At 37.3% G+C, this 22,507-nt stretch overlaps 1 protein-coding gene across 3 annotated transcripts in view; it reads left to right on the top strand.

Moving 5' to 3' along the window:
* Positions 1-22,507, top strand: part of LOC124261514 — a 173,023-nt gene that overhangs the window by 36,365 nt on the left and 114,151 nt on the right. For all 3 annotated transcript variants that reach the window (XM_046695833.1, XM_046695831.1, XM_046695834.1), the window contains exon 7: positions 5,858-5,976. In XM_046695833.1, the coding sequence (XP_046551789.1) occupies positions 5,858-5,976 (119 nt within the window). The remainder of the gene's footprint in view (positions 1-5,857; positions 5,977-22,507) is intronic.

Genomic DNA, 22,507 nt, shown 5'->3' with positions numbered 1-22,507 from the left:
TACAGTTAGGGTGGAAGGGAATACATTTGTACATCCTTCATTTAGGGCTATTACAGTTAGGGTGGAAGGGAATACATTTGTACATCCTTCATTTAGGGCTATTACAGTTAGGGTGGAAGGGAATACATTTGTACATCCTTCATTTAGGGCTATTACAGTTAGGGTGGAAGGGAATACATATGTATTTGGATCAGGGACACAGACTAGCTCTCTGTATACTTATGCTTGTTGTAGAGGCTGATTCATGATGATCCTGCCCCAAACATGGATATTTGTGAGCTGATACCACAGACACATATACAGGGATGTTATGTCAATAGATATGGAATATTTGTGTCAGAAAGGATCCAATGGTAGATATTTCATTTCACTCACCACGATTCAGTCAAATTTTATTTTTGCACCTACCACCTTCATTTGGAAAAACTGGAATATATTTAAGTCTTTTTCCACAATGTGTCTTTGCAAGCATGAGTTAAGGTAATGCATGCACATTTTCTCAAAACCAAGGAAAAACATGGTGGACATTCATATTATTTTGAGGATCGTTCTTTGTGAAAATATGTACTTATGTTTGATAATGAAAGGTATTATACATATATACAAGACAATATGCCTGCTTAGGTTTGGAAACAGCAGATCCTTCATTTTCTAAATGCTAAATATGTGTTAAATTTCCTGTTGATTTTCCTTGCTCCATTAGAGCATTAGAACTTTTTGCAAAGGTAAAATGTTTTTAATGTTATATATTTAACTGAAATATGAATTTCATTTTTGTGTAAATGTTCATGCGTATATTTCAACTGTGTCTGGGATTTATGGATGTAACGAAAGTATGCCAGGGGAACACATTAACATGTTTCAAAAGAGCATTAGAACTTTTTGTCAAAGGTAAGAATTTATGTTTTAATGTTGTATATGTAACTGAAATATAAGTTTCATTTTTGTAGAAATGTTCGTGTGTATACATGTATTGCAATTGTGCCTGGGATTTATGAATGTAACATAGTGAGAGAGTTCAGTTTTACACCGCTTTTAGCAATATTCCAGCAATATCATGGTGGGGGACATCAGGAATGGGCTTCACAATTGTACCCATGTCGGGAATCGAACCCGGGTCTTTGGCTGTGACGAGTGAACACTTTAATCACTAGGCTACCCCACCGCCCCAGATGTAACACAAGTAGACCGGGTGAATGCAGCAATTTCTGATAGGATTATATGAATGTACTCCAGGAAGCATTCTATGTAAAACCTGATGAAGCTAATCGATGACAGTCAATTGTAGCCTTGTAATGTGGATCCAATGGCTCCATCTTTAATTATTTCATCCCAACCTTCATCCTGCTCCAGCTAACTACGTCACGTGAAGTCATGCTGCATTTGTTTAACAGTGGCAGTCAGCACAGCTTTCTCATCAATAACGGAACATCAGACATGGCGATTGCATGACAATGGCTATTCTCTCCGAGGGGAATGTGCTTGCCGAGTTGATTAATTTGTTAGATGTGATATAAAACGGTGTCGGGATGTGTAGCGAGCTGTGAAATAACTAACAGTATTAGCCCACGGAGCATCCAAACGATGCCCAGTTCAAATACTGGAAAAGGCCTTTTGACGTCACTGGGCGCTTATTCATACACTATAATGGAGGGCATTTTTCTTAAGGAGAAATACATATGTGTTGAGTGTATATGAAGTGGAATTATTTCTTGTTTTTTTAATTCCCTCAGAAGTGCTAAAACTACATGGTTGATAGTTTGGGAATTTGGTAGATAATGCTATGATGTATTCAGTTCTTTGAAATGTCTTTGAAATTATTTTATACCATTTGGTTCAAAAGAATTATATTTGGTTTAGTACCATGCGGTCATGAAAAGTCAGATCAGTTAGGCACTAAATCACTTGCCTTGTTAAAAAATGGCAGCCAGATATGGTGTAGTGTTGTAAATTTTATCTTCTAAGGCTTGCTAGAAGCAAAACATGCAAGAACTTGTGTTTACATATCATAAACAGAAACACTTTGTGAAAATAAATGTGTATACAGCATTTGTTGTAACATTGGTCTAAAGCCATTAGCTATATTTGATTCCTGCAGTTTATGCAGCATTAAATCAGTACTTAAAGCTTAAAAAGGTTAATGTTTAACGGAAATCTATTCTAAATATACCTTTTGTGTAAAAATGTGCAATATTGTATGAATTTCTTGAAAACCAAACAACAAATAATGAATTTGTCTCTTCCTTATAAACAGGTTGGCTTTGGCCATGATAATGTTATATTATGTCAGGTTTATCAGGCTGATAAGGTGGCCTAGTGGTTAATGTGTCAGCTCATCATACCACTGGCCTGGGTTTGATGCTTGTGGGAAGTTGGTGTCCTATACTGATACACCTGGAATGTTGCCAGGCAACATGAAACCCATCCCACTTACACCTGTTTTAGGGTAGTATGCTGATTAACATTGATTACAATCTGCAATGATATAACTAGTCTGTCTCAAAGCCTGTGAACTGCATTATTTTCCTTTCCCACAAACCCTTCTGCAATGCAAAAGCCCTAAATGAAGCAAGTCTAGAATTCCAGAGGCACCTTTTCAGTTTAAAAGGAATTCTTTGTTTCTATCAAAATTATGTATATTCAGATACTTAGTGTTAGCGTGTATTTGAATATTGCTGACTGCAAACAATCATATTCGTTCAAACACACACTTTAGGATTAAATTTGAAATTATTTTCTTTTTAAAATTTATGACAATTTGATATAATCAACCAAGTCCATTATTTTAATCTTGTTTATAATAAAAGAAGAAAAGAGAGAATAAAATTATAATGGCTGGATTCCTAACCTTATGTGAAATTTAATATCTGGTATAGGAAACCAATATATTTTCCACAATGGCCTAAGATCTAGTATTAACATGACAGCTTGTTGAGGCAATAGGAGTCTTCCCTGTTGGCGGACATTATACGTCAACTGCTCATGTCACACATGGAAAGCCTTTGAGAACACATTTGATGAAAGGTTGATATATAGTATTGAAAAACATGATGGCTGAAAAAGATGTCTGTAGTTTTAGATAGGAGAGGTTCATACAAGGAAGTAGTGAGTATGGTTTTATGCCGCTTTGAGCAATGTTCCAGCAATACCATGGCGGAGGACACCAGAAATGGGCCTCACACATTGTACCCATGTGGGGAATCGAACCCAGGTCTTCAGCATGAGGAGTGGACGCTTAACCACTAGGCTACCCCACCACCCCTACAAGGAAGTAATGGATATGTGAAGTCAACAACATAGTTATCACATCTAGTTGCGTGGTACATTCCAGAATCTCAGGGGAAACCAGTCATGCAAGGTTAACATGGCCTGAACTGTTGAAGATGGTATACCAAAGGTCAGATATTTATACTGAAATGATATCTAGATGTTTGTGTACTATGTAAAATTCATAACCTCCTTACCCAAAGTGTACCATTTATTGAACACTGGGCGTGAGCGCTATATTCCTTAATGTACAGCAACTACTGTATCTTCTCAGAGAGATTGTTCTCTCAGTTCAGGGCTAAAGTCAAGAATTAACATATTGGATTCTGACAGACGTCCCACCTGTTACCTCAAAATATTCAAAAACAGATATGCACGTGATATCATTAATATATTATTTTGTAGTGCTGTTTTTGGTGAGGAATGTATTTAAGTTTCAGCAGCTATAAGTAAGAACAAGTTTTACCTGCTACTGAGCAACACACCTATTCCCCTCATTGTGTCGATGCACCTGGCATCATATGTACATTGTACAGAAACCATTGTATTTTTAAAAGAGTTTTTAATTTAATTTTTCTTCTTGATTCTGAAGACAAATTTACAGAAAAAATATAAACTCATACCCAGCGTCCCACCTGCTTCTTGTCAATATTTCCAAACAGACATGCATGTGGCTTCATGTTTATATTCCAGATGTGACCTGTGTAGTTTGTGTGAGAGATTTGTGTTTGGAAATTCACATTAAAGTATAGCTGAAATTCTTCTTCAGATCTTGCCAAAGTGAAGGCTCTCCTAGACATAGATCCTTCTCAGATTTCCTCTGTTCATGGCTCCTAATGCTGTTTAGATGGAACAAGATGCTAAATTATATGCATTCTCGTTTTATAGATTCAGATTCCTTGCCTGAGTATTCTTTTTTAAACATTTTTATTAATCACTCTTGCTCTTAAATTCACTTTGTGTTAGTGATTTTGGGCATTACATGAGGTTGCTGCAAATAAACCTCATCTTGAATTTTGATTCAAAGGCATTTTTTAAATGTTGACGTAAGAGTGGTGTTATTTTGGTCCTCAAAGTTGAAGTGGGGCTAAAAACAGGGATCTTTTATCAGGGAGAGAGACACTTGTGGCTGTTACCAAGCACTTGTCACAAAGCTAGAACGTTTTTTTAACAGTGCAATATATACTTACAGATCTGTGTATAAATCACTGTCTTGCTTCAAGTTACAACTCAATATTTGTATGGGAAGTTTGTTAGAAATAAAACATCATGTTGCTCATATCATAGTTGAATGTGATTTACAAACAGTCATGTTCATATTTGATGCCCATTATATAACATTGAAAAAGATTAATAGTAGAATAAAATTTGTATGATCAAAAATAAATATTTTTGGAATATTTGATAATATTTTAAAAAATTGCAATAAGGTGCAACTCAATATAGTCTCATGATTTTTTACACATCACATATTTGTGAACATAATTATGTGAAATGTATTTGCGTGACATAAATCGTAATAAAGGTGTTATTGCAGTTTCTGTATTTATATAAATATTAGAAAGTCGTAAATTCAGAACACTGCATTATATAAATGTGAAATATTGTGTTGTATGATTCACATTATGCATAAAAGAAAATATACTCATATATTTGATGGAGGCGAAACAAATGAGAAACGATCATTTAATGGGGATGTATGTGATACAAGTGATCGTAGTTTTGTTTCAGACATAATGTGTTCAGCGATTTGGTGATTTTCAACCAAGTAACATTTTGATAAAGTTTGTAAATTTTTGGTCAGTTCCAGTTTTTAGTGTGAACTATATTTTTATTGGCACTCCAGCTAGCACTTGTAGAGATTTGACCAACCAGTGTGAGTGAGTGAGTATGGTATCCTGGGTGCAATTGAGTGGGTTGGGTTTAATGCCGCTTTTAGCAATATTCCAGCAATATCATGGTTGGGGACACCAGAAATGGGCCTCACACATTGTGCCCATGTGGGGAATCAAACCCGGGTCTTCAGCAGGACAAGCCGACGCTTTAACCACTAGGCTACACCACCGCCCCTTGACCATCAAGAGTCTAAAGTTTCAATCATGAAATGTTAAAATAGGTGCAATTATTCATATTTGTGTGATTACTCTTAACTAAAAACAATTAGGAAAGTGACAGACACAACTACAAACACCTAACCTCATGTTACTAAATGTACTGTTTAAAATAATTTTCCGAACAGATAATTTACAAAACTTACTGACCTGAACAATATTAATCCAAAACATTTTTTTATTGATCTGTTTATACCCAAGCTGTCAGCAAACCATTCATTAATAATGTGTACCCTTATTGAAATGATACACCTTATCTGCTATTGATAAGGTAATACACTATATTTTGTGAGAAGGCTTTCAGACCTTGCAATACATTACCGAGCATGGAGGTAGTTCCCTCCTTGAGCAGCCTGATTACCATGCTGGGAGTTTGATTGACAGGGATATATATAGCAGCAGGCTGGTCTGCCTGGGCCAGACAAGGACGGTACTGAATGTGTTGGCTGCCGGATCACGGTATTCATTGATGATTTCAGGGAAGTATCGAGACACTTCATACGCTCTTGCCATCAACGTCGGCAAGCCTCAGCACGCAGCAGCATCGCAGTCATAGAGACCCAACAGCCTCATATGCAGCTACAGGTTTTACTGTCAGGTAGGTACCACTGTGTGCTGAGAGGGAGCATGTGCTTCATGAATGAAACTGGTTCTCAAGACTGTAGAAACCATGACTCGGTTCTGGCACCTATGGCTCAGGTGTTCTGGGATTTATGAGAATGGTTTCTTGTATGTTCTTGGATCTTTGTCAACAGAGCATGGTGATTTCTGTGAATTGTTATAGCTGTTTTCACACCTTGATGTTTAATTGTGCCAATGTTATATTATTCATGTTAAACATTTTAAGATAGTTCATTTTTCTTGGAATATGAAGTGTTCTATGGAAGTGTTGTGTTACATAAACATTATATTGGGTGAGAAAAGAAATGTTTCTTTCAGATTTGATAGTAGTGTGAGACAGTTAATGTATGATAACTGTGTGAAGTGAAACAGGGAAGATGGTGAGTGTTGTTAAAGTATACACAGATGTAGTGTTGTAGAGAATCTACACGGTGTTACGATGGATGAGCTGAGTGTGTATAGGCTACAGGCAACTTGTATGTGTTTGTGTGTGAGACGTAGCCTTGTTACTATCTACCAAAACCTGTTTAAACAATAAGGAAGGCAGGGCCCAGTTTGTATCCAAGATAGATTAGAGTTGTGGGCATGACAGGGATGATGTGTACATTATATGCTGGGCTGTGTTTGTTTTAAAAAATATAAGGGTGAGTGGGTGGGTGGTATTTATGCCTGATAAATGAGAATGGTAAGTGAGGTAAGGTGTCTTGGGGTTTAATTTCAGGATATTTCTCAAAAATATTGTCATGCAGTGTGCGCCTGTGTGTGTGTGTGTGTGTCTCTCTCTCTCTCTCTCTCTCTCTCTCTCTCTCTCTCTCTCTCTCTCTCTCTCTCTCTCTCTCTCTCTCTCTCTCTCTCTCTCTCTCTCTCTCTCTCTCTCTCTCTCTCTCTCTCTCTCTCTACTCCTGGCAGATGCTCTGTCACAGAGACCAATGAGAATGCTAACAAAACTAAATTATTCATTTGTTGGGGTGATGTGTTAATGATGGTTAACATGGTGGAGATTGTGAGAGAGGCAATACTGGTTGTGGTACATCTAAAGAGATGCACTCATCAGTAAGCTAGGGACAATTTAACTGTCACATGATGTATGAGGAGCAGAAAATGATGATGATGATATTCAGATGATGATGGTGGCTGTGGTGGTGGTGATGATGATGCCATTCAGATGATGATGATGGTGGTGGTGGTGACAATGATGATGATAATGTTGATGATGATGTTGATGATGATGATGATGATGCCCTTCAGGTACAGAAGATACAGTGTTTATTCTAATCTGCAGGACACAATGATAACGTGAAGACAAACATAAAATATCGATTCAATCAGACTTCCGAACAAACATCGAAATCAATCATCTTCAATGATTTCTTTGCATAATTACAGCTTCCCATTTATCAATGTTTCGCTATCAGCATCAGTTTCTGATGTTAATTTTGTAATGATTATATGTGAATCCATGCCACCTCCATTGGTGTTTGCACAATGGTTGTAGTTGGTCATTAAATACTCCTTGAAAGCAACTGTGAATGAACAGAATAGACCAAATCATGTCTACTTTACACCACATCATATATTGATGGGGAATCATTGATGTGTTCCTCACAAAACCCCAGGAAGTAAAAACAGCACTGCCCTTATTCTCATATAGATATGAATTATTAAACATGGATTCTATTTTGGGTTAAACATTCTCTTAATCTTTGCATTAATCAATATATTGATTTATAGTTCAGACGTCATCGTTTAATATTGATTCAGTATTGATTCATTAACAAAATTACTCATAAGGAGAATAGTTTTGTCCTGACTTGGATCTCTGGGGAGTACTTGTAGTCTAAATGAGAGACATTGTCTAAGTTATAATGCCTTGTAAGTGTCATTAATGACTGAAGGCTTAAAAATAAAGTTTATGAGTGAGCATTAATTGGACATTGTGATCATGGAATATTTTTGTCAATAACAAATTGACCATAACTTTGTGATGTAAGACCTGAAAATAATTCAATGGATACTATGGTGTTACATGATCATAAGACCTGTGAAGATCCGTGTTAGAATTGGCCTTCAGCAACCCATGCTTGTCGTAAGAGGCGAATTAACGGATCGGATGGTCTGGCTCGCTGACTTGACTGACACATGTCATCGTATCCTAATTGCATAGATCGATGCTCATGCTGTTATTGTCTGGCAGATGCAATTATTTACAGACCACTACCATATAGCTTGAACATTGCTGAGTGCAGCGTTAAACAACAACCAAACCACAGCAATCATGATAATAACCTTGCATTGAAGGAATTAATCATGAGAGAATTTTGTTGTATGTGCAGGAGATGTTATCGAACTAAATGGACTAACAAAGGTATAGGGACTTACCTACCTTAAAAATCACTAAATAAGACTTGAGTATGTATTTCTGTTGTTTTGTCTCAAAATCCAGGTGCCCAAATTTTAGAGAATATGATCTGATTCTTGATGATCTTAAAAGGGAGGTAATTATTCTTACTGTATGGGATATATTATGGGGGCTTTGTTCAGTGATAAGCTGATCGCAGACTGTGACCTTTTGCCATTTCAAATGGTTTAAGAGCAAAGATGCAGATATGCTGTTTTAAAATGAGTAAGTATGATTTGATGCCATTAGAACAATGTTTCCGTTATATGTCTCTCTGTGTCAGCTTGATTTGAGGAAAACCCAAAGTCATGGTTTGTGCAAAACACAACAAGACAAGGTAGAACATGACAAGAAACCTTTATTTACATACAAATGTTTGGCACAATATGGGAGCTGCCTTGTTTGCCTACTGTGTAACCCTGGGGTCGTGGTGACCTGGGTAGAGAGAGGCCCTGGGGTCGTGTTGACCCAGGCCAGAAGATTGAAATGTCCTTGGGTCTTAGGGACCCGGACTTGTGTACGTGAGAAGGATATACCGGTCCTGGGGTCCGATGACCTGGACGATCCCTGCTTAAGTAATGCTCTTTGGGGGCCACAAGCCTTCCATGCTCTGAGTATGGAGTAGCTTGTGACGCTGAAGCAGGCCCAGTAGTAGTAAAATGTGTATATATACACGAATACATGATATATGACCCGATCGCCAACGTGCAGTACTATCTAAGATAATGAATACATGACATGATAATGCAGGCAGAGCCAAGGGGTGGCTGGTGGGTAGATGATACAGTTCAGTGGCTTGAAACAATGGAGAAAATGAACCTGTGCGCAACTGATGGGTTAATAAAGGTAAACAATGTGACGTCATGTCCACCTTACTGGACATGCGCAGGACATGCGCAGACTGTTAGGAAGTGCAACTGTGGAAAGAGTTGTAACATGATCCAGACAGAAAAGAGGATGAGTATGTTCACTAGTGGATGTGGGATTGCGTTGATTAAACACGATACCAGGGTGACTGCACTGGAATTGACAATAAAGAATGCATGAGTAAGTGCTGTTGTCTTTGCACAAACTAAAATATTAAATTACCATATGTTTACAGTATAGTCCAAATTCATCAAGATTGGTATGGGGTGGAGAGACCTAGAAACAGGATTAGGGTAATCTGGGATTGGGACCTTATGATCAGATGTTCCTGGTGTATTCAGGGGACGTAAACAAGTGAATTGCAGTGCCTTAGGTAATAACGCGATGCCTTAACCATTTTCCAAGGGTTCCGGCTTAGAAAGCTCCCCCAGCAGCTTGTGCGAGAAGACAGCATTTTCATTGGTTCTGTGTTATGGCAAGTAACACAGGGACATACTTTGTATCAAGGGACATAACTCTGTAACTGTTTTCACGTCAACAATTCAATGTCAACAAAGTATGTGTATTTTTGCCTTTCATGGATCAGGTAGTCAGACTTGGTGACATTTTGATTTCTCATCCACATCGACTGTTGCTCACAATATTGATCACTCCATTTAAATTGAAAAGGAGACCTTGTGAGCTGGGAGACTCAGTACCTGAACCTGATGAAAATCAGGAATTCATTTAGGACTTTTGCATTACAGTAAGGGCTGGGTGGAAAGGAAAATTTAATATTATGGCTCAGCAGTCTAATTAAACTTAGGCTCAGTATTATTCGTTTTGTACACTGCTATACTGAGTCTAAAAAACTAGTAGAAGGTCCATCAGCTAACCTTTTGGCCTGACCAATCAGAACACAGCTTACCAAATCGCGAAAGTTAAAATTCGGACATACCGTTTGAACCTTTACCTCAAAAAGTCGAACGATTCTGAATGCTATTTTCCGCACGATCGCTTTCGAGTGATATACGCAATGAGTAAACAGTCGCTGAAAATAACGTTTTTGTCAGTATTCAAGGATGTCATCTTGCAAAAATATAAGCAAATAGTAATTATGTCATTAGAAAGCCATAAGCGTATATACTGCAGGTCAAATATCTGTGTTTTATGCAGATTTTCGTTTGTTGATAGATCAGTTTCAGCGACCAGGGGGTCAAAAAACATTTTGTAAGTCCTGCCGAACCCTAACAAGTAGTCTTTGTCTGATTGGTTAAATCCGTTCGGCCGTCTCGCGTTTGATTGGACGGTCATAGGTTGCTCAATGGTTAGCTGACGCGACCTTCTACTAGGGTTTGTTAGACTCAGTATAGCAGTGTAACGAATAATACTGAGCCTAAGTTTACTTAGACTGATAGCTCAGGGACTGTGAGACAGACTACCTTCCTTGGAATCAAATCTTGGTCAACAGATTAATGAGTGAGTGAGTGAGTTTAGTTTTATTCCAGCAATATCACGGAGGGGGACACCACAAGCAGATTAACGAGTGAAATGTTTTTACCCCTGGGCATATGATCTGAATTTGTCCTCACTGACTCAGGCCACCATGCCATTAACCCTATGATGTAACCATATCTGATACATGGCTTTGAGACAAAATGGATCACTTCAAGGGGAGATAACTATCACCCTGACCTTTTTGCCTTCCACTATGTTAGATATTTTGGTGGGATGCTATTTCCGTTTATCTTGACATAATGTATATTCACTCATGTAGGTGTCAGATAGCACTACCCTGAGACCCAGTCTGGGGTCTCATTCAGGATATCAGCTAATCAAGATTAACAGATATTAAAAGTGTGCCGCATAGCACAGTATCACATGTCATTCCAACTATTCCATCATCTGTGGTCATATTCTGTAATTTGGAAGGGTAAAGGTCAGCTGAGCTGCTTGCCCACCAGATGGGCTGTTATCATGTATATCAGCCTTCAGATAGTGAATATAGCACCGTCCGGAACACTCCATTACTGCTGCTAGCAACACAATCAACATGCTGGAAACTTGGAGGGGATTATGTAAATTTAATGAATACTAGACATGGTATTTTCCAGATAACTAATAATCAATAGAAGATAGGTTACTGAAGATGATTTAATTTGTTCGGAGGTTCTGATGTTAGAGGATATATCAGTTTACAAGTCTCATCTAAACTTTATTCCCAGAAACTGTATATTGTGTTTAAACAAACATGGTGTTACTGTTGTTTATGTACAAAAGTTGCTCCAATAGTGATTATTTGGGATGAAATATAAACTTGTACTATTAAACAACGTCAGTACCTGGCTTGCTATCAACTTGGTTGAAATCACCTGTGGAATCTTAACATGTAACATGGATAAAAGAATGTCTTTTCATTCTAGGCGGGAAGAACTTGTTTTATTGATGGTACGTGGCAGTAACACTGTGATACTATCTCCTGTTTGTGTCAAAATTAGAATAACCCCTGGCTGATATGTGTCAGTGTTTCAATCTTCACAGTGTTACATTGAAAAGTCATTGTCACATGAAAAATCAGTATTACATTGCAAAGCCATTGTTACATTGTGAAGTCAATGTTATATTGAAAAGTCAGTTACATGGAAAAGTCAATGTTATATTGAAAAGTCAGTTACATGGAAAAGTCAGTGTTACATTGAAAAGTCAGTATTATATTGCAAAGTCTGTTACATTGCAAAGCTATTGTTACATTGTGAAGTCAGGTTTATTATATTATAGTTATATTATATGTTATATTATAGTTATGTCAGTGTTAACTGACAGTGAGTGAGTTCAGATTTACGCCACTTTTAGCAATAACAAAGTCAGTATTACATCGCAAAGTCAAGAGTATGTCTAGGATGAACCAAAATTGGAACCAAATATTTTATCTTAAAAATGTACATTATAGTATAGATTTCTATAAACATCTTTCAGTCAACTGAAAACTTCCATGGTTTGTTTAAAACCAGCTGTAAAGCATCATCTTCCCATGTCCAAACAAAGAGAATTATTTAAGCACAAACTTCAAAATAAACATTTCCTGTTAACCTGCCTCAATTAAAAGAGAAGGTCAGACCTCTTCCCATATCCATGCTGTAATTGCCTGCCATATCTTGGTTGCAATGTTTCAGCACACATCTTCCCAGAATTCCTTGCCCCATTATATACAGGTTATCAGCCCCTGCTTCCTGTTTCTCAACGAACAAGTCTCTGATTGTGTTTTTTCTCTCATGTGTCTACCTCTCCTTTTGTACCAGACCTGTTTATCATCCCAACATAAGTATGCATCGTTTATCATAACATTGCACAGCTTAGATAGGTAAGTCAAGTCAGTTTTTGGTGTCGCTGGTGATTGTGAAAAGGTGAAACACAATGTTCAGGGGCTCCTGGAAACTGTATACAGGTAATTCCTGTGTTTATGAATTGCAGGCAGATATGCCGCTTTGAAGTTACACTCTGGTATACTGGAACAGGGGGTATTTGCTGACATAATACTGTGTTCCTTACTTTCTGGTACTGGTTTATTTTTGTGGGGATGTTTCAACAACAATGGGGATCATTACCTGGCTCTCATGCCAAGGTCCTGTAGGTGTGCTCATCCCAACAAATATACTACTCAAAACATGTTAAGGAGCACCTATAGTCTCACGTAGACACCATGATCTAAAGTTAGGTTAGAAATATAAAATTATTTAAATTAATGAAATGAATGCAGCGACATGTTTCGTAAATTTGTACACGTTTTTTAAGTGTAAGTGATACAAATATAATAAATCTGAATGGTAATGAATGACACATATGGTCTCACCTTAGGCAAGTGAGTTTGTTCATAATTGCCTCTGTTCACCAGCAGTGAATGGGTACCTGGTAGGATAAGTCATATGACTGGTAACCTCCTGAGTGCCTCACAGGCAGCTTGGATTATCCAGGGTAATAATGTGTTAAACTAGCACCTTGAGCATGCACATGTGCATGTAAACTGGCACCTTATAAATAGCCATTAATATTATTATTTAATAGAAAGCTATTTTAGACAATCTGATGTGCTGTGAAAAGGTGGTATATTTACTCGTGTGTAGGGTTACAGCTGATTTTGAAGATGTGGTGGGATCTGGAGATGTTTGCAGTAAATTTCATCATGGATAAGAAAGGGACTAACAGAGTGAAACGTTTGAATTACAGTTTATATCTCCCGAGGGAATTCATGTCAGGTCCTTGTTGCTTCCACACTTGGATCTGTGGCATTAATTCCTCTGGAGAGATAAACCGTCATTAGCCGGTTAGTTCATCTCATAGTCTGACTGAGTTTGGTTAAACGCTTTTAGCAATATTCCAGCAACATCGTGAGGGGACACCAGAAATGGGCTTCACACATTGTACCCATGTGGGGATTCGAACCCGGGTCTTCGGCGTGATGAGCCAACGCTTTAACCACTAGGCTACCCCACCGCCCCTCATCTCATAGTACACTGCTTTGTAAGTGGTAAATATTGAAGGGTGACACATAGTAGAGATGAGATATATCACAGCGTACATGTCAGTTTAATTTGATGTGGGAGACAACTGTATTTTATTATTTAAATGTATACATACATATCACTATACAGTTATATTTCATCTGTCTTAAAGTGCGTTTAAAATTATTGTTGGTTGAAATTAGAATTACGTATATTTGTCAAGACAATAGGAGTAGAAGATGCAGTAAATAGTATGATGTTGTTTGAAGTTGAAAGTTTTCATGCTAACCAAAGGATTTCAGAGAGAAAGTTTTGTATTATATTCAAAGTATATGTCGCGGGTCCTGGTCGCAGATAAATTGGACTGAGGCATAGTTGTTTAAAATCTGTATATATATGGACATCAGTCGAAGATGATGTATGACCGAGGGGTGTATCAACTCACCTCGGCCATGGCGTGACATGAAGTGGCAAGATATCAAGAATGCACGTATTTTACCATTGCACATACATGTATTACACACATAATTTGGTATTTACAGTATTTTATATAATATTGCACTTGATATAAAGTAGAATATTATGAGCAAATTAAGGAAAGCAGACATCACTCACACTTACGTACTGGTGCCAGTGTTTAATTAGTAATTTCGTGCAATGCGATGCCTTATAATAGATATGTAAGGATATATTATAAATACCGGTATTACAATATCGCGAATGTATACAGAAAAGGTATATACCTGTAAAATATATATGGACATCAGTCGATGATGATGTATGACCGAGGGGGTGTATCAACTCATCTCGGCCGTGGCGTGACATGAAGTGGCAAATATGAAGATGCATACGTCACGGAACAGGTAAGGCACGAGATGTCACTGAACAGGTAATGCACGAGATGTCACTGAACAGGTAATGCACGAGATACTACTGGTATTACAACCAAAGTAAGAGTGAGAGAAGAAGCGCTCGTAAATGAGCAGAAAGGAATGAAGAAAGAGACACGCAACGTATTCAAGGCTTTACTTTTTTAAGAGAAATGTTGAATTTCTTTATTTCGGAAGGTCATTTAGGTATGCGTTCAAGGTTTTTTACTGTATAAATTGGATTCATATCTGTCAGAGGTGCTTACCATTAGGTGCTTCTGTTCAAGGATTTTACCTTATGAATAGGATCTACTTCACTGATAGATAAGCTTTTTAATATAAGGTGTTTAGATATTAACTGTGCTCTTTCAAGGAAATTATTTATTTATTTATTAGATATTCCAAATGACAAGACACTACCAACAGCTAATGCTATTGGCCAGTTAGAAAATTAATGTTGATGGTAACATTACTCTATAAACCATCCAGATTAATGTATTTGTTACTGAGTGTCACGGTCTAAGATAATGGACTTTCGTGTAATTGCTCCAAGGCTGCACTGATTTGTAAGGCCTTGGATATGGAGCCATATATTAGTAAAATCTAGGTAAGTGAAGAGTTCAAGGATGCCAGTCTTACACATGGACTGCTTGGTCCTATTATGTATATAATATACAATCCAACTACCGGTAATATCCTCACTTTATTTTACTTAGACCATAATGTAAAATAGCTGGCTCTCTGTCTATAATAACCATGCAATATAATGTGACAAAAAGATTCCTGCTTAGTCCCTGAATATATATATATAATTTGAATAGAAAAGAAAACAACCATTTAATTGACAAGGCATTGAGGTGAGAGTTTCAGAACTTGAGGAATTTATATCTAGACTTGTTTCATTTAGGGCTTAAGTATTGTTAAAAAGGGTGTGTGTGTGTGGGGGGGAATAATGTGGTTCAGGGACAGTGAGACAGACTATATGACACATAACAAGGAACTGTGTCGGTTATAATGGTAATGTCATATCTAAGTAACAAGGACTGGGAAATTAACCAAATTCTGCACGCAAACTCTAGTTAGAGGTCAATGTCAGCGGTGGTGTGAGTCCGGCACTGGAACCGATGGACAGACAGACAGCATCACTATAATTTCCTAGGCTTAAACATGGGAGGAAACAGTGGCAAGGATGTATTACTAAATGCTTGGAGATGGACTCTTGCTTCCTAACGTTGTTTGTGTAAATTTGTCACATTTTATACACTTACCACTTAAATATACTAACTACTGATTGAAATTGCATAATAACTAATAATTAAATTATGTTAGATTACATTGAAGTTCTCAGTAGGAGTTATTATTTCATAGTATTTAGTGCAGTGTTTTTCCAAAACCCTTGAACGTTACAACATATCTACTTTACATATGGTTAGCATACGATATAAGGTACAGGTAATATTTGTATTTTTTAGCCAAAGTTAATCTAAAACTAGCGCTGTTGATAAAACATACATGCACATGGGACACACACAGTGACAGATGCACGTACAGTCTCTCTCTCTCTCTCTCTCTCTCTCTCTCTCTCTCTCTCTCTCTCTCTCTCTCTCTCTCTCTCTCTCTCTCACACACACGCACACACACACTCATCACACACATTCATGCAAACACACATGCATGCACATGCGTTCACTCACTCACACACATCTTCCTGTTCTGGAGTCTCTTCAGACTGGGTAGTCAAGTCCAGATTAACACATCTGTGTTACTACATGTTGTCCTTTAAGTACATCTGACCTTGACAGTAATCATCACGACTAGCCACCCTATGTTCGTGTTTATTTGTTTGTTTGGTGTTTAATGCCTCCCTCAGCATTAATCCGGCCAAATGTCTGTTAATAACCGAGTCAGGACTGGACATTATCAGCATCAATCTACTCAGCTGGGAACTGATGACATGCATCAACCAAGTCAACGAACCTGACCACCCGATCCCGTTAATCACTTATTACATCAGGCACGGGTTACTGAAAACCAGTTCTAACTCGGATCTTCACAGGTTAGTGTGTACAGGCCTTCCTGTATATATACAGGTTTAGAGTATCTGTTCAGGAAGTGAGGTTCACCAACCAAGTGCTTTCAGACTGAAATGGTGTCATTGTATCAATGCATGTTTTTTGTGGAAGTTATCGTTCTCAAGTTCAGTTCACTTACTTATGTAATTAGGACACCAACCCATATTACAAATCCAATAAACCAGTATTAACAATACCTGAGCAACAATAGTTATGTTGGAGGTATTAACATATCATGATTTTAAACATTCCAAAATTTAGCACGCATCTTCATACGAAGAAATATTAATTTGGCAAGGCAGTTCAAAACAGATGAATTTTGTGACATGTATAATATTGACATTTTATGTAATGAATGACAGAAATATTCAGGTAATATTACACATCTTTAATTATCATAAAATGGACATTCAGACATAACATGATATTCAATTTCAGGTATATTCTCAAGTGGATTATAATTATTCCCATGAAACCAGAGCTCAAGTTCAGTTTGTCAGTCAAACAGGAAATTATGTCAGTTTTAATCTTTATCATCTTTGAAAAGAAACTAAAAAACTTGTTCTCATATAGTTAGCATTATGAATGTCATAAATATTTAATATCATCTGACAGAGGGAAAGTAAATCCACTTATTTATTAAAACTGACATCTAGCGACAACTTTTGTTGAATTTAAGTTTATCACTATGACGTCATCATGTACAGTATGGATATTAAAGCCGCTGTGTGACTAAATATCTCCAGGCATCAGAACTCAATGCAATGATATTTAATCAATACTCCTCTGAAGTTCAGCTGCCAGCAAGTTTCCCATATTTCCCGATATCTGCTGCTGCATTTCCCCAAACCCTCCTCATCCTCCATGTTCAGAACCAACAGACCAGCCGACCTGACCAGCTTACAGTTTTATCCAGTATACGTCGCACCGGATTCATACCTGTATATAGCTGAAAAAGAATTGATAAATTGGCATAAACTTTGTAATTTTATCTGCACGTGCAAATAATATTGCATCTAGGATTGGTTAGGCGAGTATCCGTCTATCTTGGAATTGCTGCATCAATACAAGTCATGTTCAATGCAAAGGCTTTTCTCTAGAATAAGCCTTTGGCCAGTGTTTGCTGCGACTTATTTGCTCATGTCCATAGTCAATAAAGACGATGTTCTGATGTATCTCTCCTGTACCACAGGTATTTTTAGCTGCTCACACAAATCGCATGAAGGGTATTTTGGTCTTCTTACGTCTCGAGGACTTAATTCATTTAGGGTTTTACAGAGCCAACACAAGGAATTATTGTAGATGGTCCTAGGTTAGAGAAGAGGCCATTTTGGGAGTAAATATAGGATGGGTGGTTTTTGCAGCTCTGAGGTCAGTGGGAGGTAATGTGTTTTGCAGAAAATTGAGGAACAGTATTGGCAGAATTTTTCTAACAATTAGATTAAGCTCCAGCAGATAATATGGTAAATTTGTTCCTGGATGGTTAATTTTGTATAGTATGTTAACTGTGTTAGTAAAACATTTATAGACAGTCAGTGTTGGCTTAGCCATGTCAAGTACATTTTTAGGGTGCCACTCTTCTACCGGAATCTGGAATACCAGCTAACGTTCTCTCACTCTTGAATTTTGAATACTTCTACAAATCTCCAAAGCATGGACAAAAGGGGGCATGTGCAGCTGCAATATTGCAGAAAATGTTGAAAAAATTAAAACAACACATTTTTGTATGTCCCACTGAAGTTTATTCACTGTTGAATCCAGGTACCAAATAGTATTTATTTGGCATCCTGCATCCTGCAGTGTCAGATAGCTAGCCCCTCGAATCTAACTGAACCAAACAGGGTTGGCAGCTTCATGTTAACCCTGATATAAGGTTGGTGTGTAGTTCCTTATGCATCTGTTTCCACATTCTTGTTGGGGCATTGAGGGTAGCCCAGTGGTTAAAGCATTTGCTTGTAGCACCAAAGCCGGGGTTTGATTCCCTGCATGGGTACAATGCTTGAAGACCATTTCTGATGTCTTCTGATGTGATATTGGTGGAATACTGCTAAAAACGACATAAAACCATGCTCACTCACATTCTTATTTTAGGGGGACAGTGGTTTAAGAAAAGGCTGACCTTCATCAGTAAATATTTTTATCATACCTTACAATGATGAATGTGATTCAGATGTTACAGGTGGCATGTTCGACGACATTCTGCACTATGAGAAGCAACATCCTGAACTCTGGCCGCCCAGTTCCCTTATATAATTTCCCCTTCTCTTGGAACATTGGACATGTCCTTGTCATCTATCAGGCCATGGTTGCCATGTAGCGTAGGGGCCTTAAAGCCTACCAGAGACATGTTTTCATGGGTTCGACTAGATTCACCTGATAGGATTGTCGGAACCGTACCTGTATGTATGACCCACATTTAAGTGCCATGTATTCAAAACAGGGTTACTCACTCACAAAAAACTATGAGGGTTCTGAGGGGGATGATCTTGCGTCAGTAAGATTTAGATCTGATGTATACTTAAGCTGGAAAGTTTGTATGAAATATGTCATCTAAAGCTAGTTTCATTGTATATGTATGTAAATATGTGATACTGTTTTCAAGTCAACTTCCTCATATTGCAGAAGTTCCCACCCACTGCCCTCCTTAAGTACTGTTTTCCTTGTTCAATATTACTTTTCCCTTTACTATTTTCCTTTAACTTCTGATAAAATGTATTTGATCCAGATATGCCAAAGGAAAAAACATAATCTGATTCTGAATTCGATACATGGTTCCAAATTTTCAATGCATTTAGTAAATTCAATTCAATTCAATATTTTATTGTATGAAAGGCCATAGGCCCATATACAAAAGAGATACATCTTAACAATGGCATATATAATCAATTTTCTAACTTATCAATTCTTTTCTTAACAAAAATGCATTGTAGATAAATAAGGTTCTTCTGGATAAGGAAGACAATAGATTATGATTTGAGATAAAGATATGGTAGATACTTATTTCTTAGATTTTCATATAGGACAAATAAACATAAAATGGGTCTTCAATAATAAAACAAATGGACATAATCTTTGGGTTTTTTCCATAGAAACATATCTTCGTTAATTAATAAACATTAAGGCCTAATCTAAAACCAAATATTTCTGTATTGAAGGTGAGCAAGATAACACTCTGGCTCAAGCATAAACTGACGATATGTCACAAATCTATATGCAAATTATAAAAGCAATTTTTAACTGGGTTTCTAAATATGTGATTGTCTTTCCAAGATAATTGGCATAAAATGAAAATGAATATCATATAAACAACGACAATAAATGATAGCAATGGGAACCTCCCACATTCACCATAAACCATAACATTTGGTGTTGACAAACCAACATTTAGAAATATACATGTATATAATAAGGGCATCTTTGAAGTAAATATACAAGAGACATACAGAGTGAAGTTGTATACGGACTTATTGATTTATGGGTAAACAATATGCCAAGGTGGTATTTATAATCATTCACAACATTCATACGCTTTATCTTAAAACCATTTCTCTCTAGCCGACAAAGGACCACCTCTTGAATATAACGATGTTTGTTTTATCTAGATTCACACTCAACTGCCATTTATCTGTATACGCTGATCTATCTATAATCTGGTCACAAATCTATATGCAAATTATAAAAGCAATTTTAAGGGTTTCTTATGTGATTGTCTGCTTGGAAAATGAAAATGAATATCAATACAATGTAGCTGTCAAGCCATATACATGTATATAATAAGGGCATCTCATAAAGACATACAGTATTCTTGTTATGATGCTAGCTGCAGGTGGCCTGTCTTGCCCATGTCCAGGTAGACCCTGGGCCTAGATTTTCGAAGCTCTCTAGCGCTAAGATAGTCGTAAGTGCCATACATTAACATTAACTTACGACTATCTTAGCGCTAAGAGAGCTTCGAAAATCTAGGCCCTGATCTTGATGCTACAGTATATGGAATATTGACAATGTTTCTTTATTATTAGGTTGAAGCAAATGCCATGAAATGACAGAACTGAGCTGACACTCATTTCTCCATTGTTTTTTTTCAGTGGAAATTCGTCCTTTGATGTGTGCTATCTCTGACTTAAGCTAGAGTGTGGTTTGACAGGAAGCCTGTATTTTTATGTCTTTAATCTTTTGATCAGTTTCAACTAAAGACTTCTGACTTTACTCTAAACTTTACTCAAGTATTTCTAAATGTGGCTTGTTAACTCTTTCTCATGCAATGAAGTTAAAAGGTCTCGGCTTTGTAACAGCTGTGAGCATATAATCTTTATGTGAGATTCTCAGAGACGGAGCTGCTCTTTGAAAACACCAGGGCTATGTAATCCTTTAAAAAGCAAACCTTGTTTGCGAACAGAAACTCTGACAGCCTGAAGCTGAAGAAGTGGTGTGTTGAAGTCATATTCACAATTTTATTTAAATTTTGGTGTTAAAGATTTGTTTGTCTTTACGATTGCTCTGCTCAAAACAAGTTGACTTGCTTACCCAGTTGTGAAAGACCAATTGTCTGTATCATATGGATCCGACTATGAACCTTCACGTCAGATGTATTAGTAAAGATATTTCCATAAGATGTCACCAAATAGCTGGAATATTGCAGAGTGTGGCATTAAACACCAAACATTTAGCATTCCATAAGATGATGGCAGAGTTTTATCTGTATTATTATTATATAGCATTATGTTATGTGAATTATTATCCATTGCCGCTTGGATTTTCTAACCTTGATCAGCTCTACTGACAGGACACTGAGGAGCCCCGGAATATACTGTCAGTTTCTGGTAAATACAAAGATATAGCCCACCCAAGCCTTTTCCAAGACTGTCATGAATGATAAGTCAATGATGTGTAGTAATTCTGTAGTTATTATAGATAAACCAAGATAAGCTGGCGGTGAAAGGAAAACAAGAAATTATGATTATGCTAATAATCTTTTGCTTAGAGATTTGTGCTAGACTTGTCCACCCTGTGGTTCTGTGTGTAAGTGTTGGATCTTTCAGTCTGAAAAGGTTGGTCTTTAAATGTTCCTTGAATAATAGGTAAGTTATAGTGAGAGCTTAATTCTGTTGGTAGATAGTTCCCAAGTGTCTTACATCTTGATTATAGAGCCAGTACACTGGTTAGTATCTTAGAGATAACAGTGTATGTTCCTGAATTCTACACCGTTCTGGAACCTGGACAACTCTGCAGACAGGGAGGGGTTAACAAAGCAGCCATGTTTTATTGTTCAATCTGACATTTCTGATGCAATCTGCTGGTAACCGTCGCTGCACATTCTCACTTTCTAATTGCTCATCTTTGTTCCCTCTTCTTTATCTGTAGCTCCATTATCCACTGCATCCCCGTGCGTGATGTGTGTACACGGCTACCGTAGGCCGACTGGACCACGTGTTTCACCGTGTCTGATCACGTTGTTATTGTGGTAGTTGTTGCCTGTATTTTGTCGATTGTGGCATGTGTGGCGTCACAGTGGCATTAGGTCTTCAGACTTGTCTATTTTTAAGATTACCTTCTAATTGCTTGAAAGAGGTTGAGTTTGGAGACTTTAAAAGTATACAGGTATTTCATGGTTGTATAATGACCTTGAACTTAACGTGCAGGTGATAGTTGTGATAACTTCAAGGGAGGACACCTACTACATAAACTTATAAACATCTGGTGTCATTTGGGATTTTACCTGTAAGTTACCAGGTAGAAGCAACAAAGGACATAACTTGATATTCTGAAAAGTAGAGGCTGTGTATTGGCAAATAAATTGTATTGCAATATATTGTGATTCAGGTAC

This window comes from Haliotis rubra, unplaced genomic scaffold (assembly GCF_003918875.1).
Source record: "Haliotis rubra isolate DU_JTF1 unplaced genomic scaffold, ASM391887v1 Scf80, whole genome shotgun sequence".
Lineage (NCBI taxonomy): Eukaryota > Metazoa > Mollusca > Gastropoda > Lepetellida > Haliotidae > Haliotis > Haliotis rubra.
The sequence above is the reverse complement of the archived record's forward strand: the minus strand, read 5'-3'. Positions and strand labels throughout refer to the sequence as shown.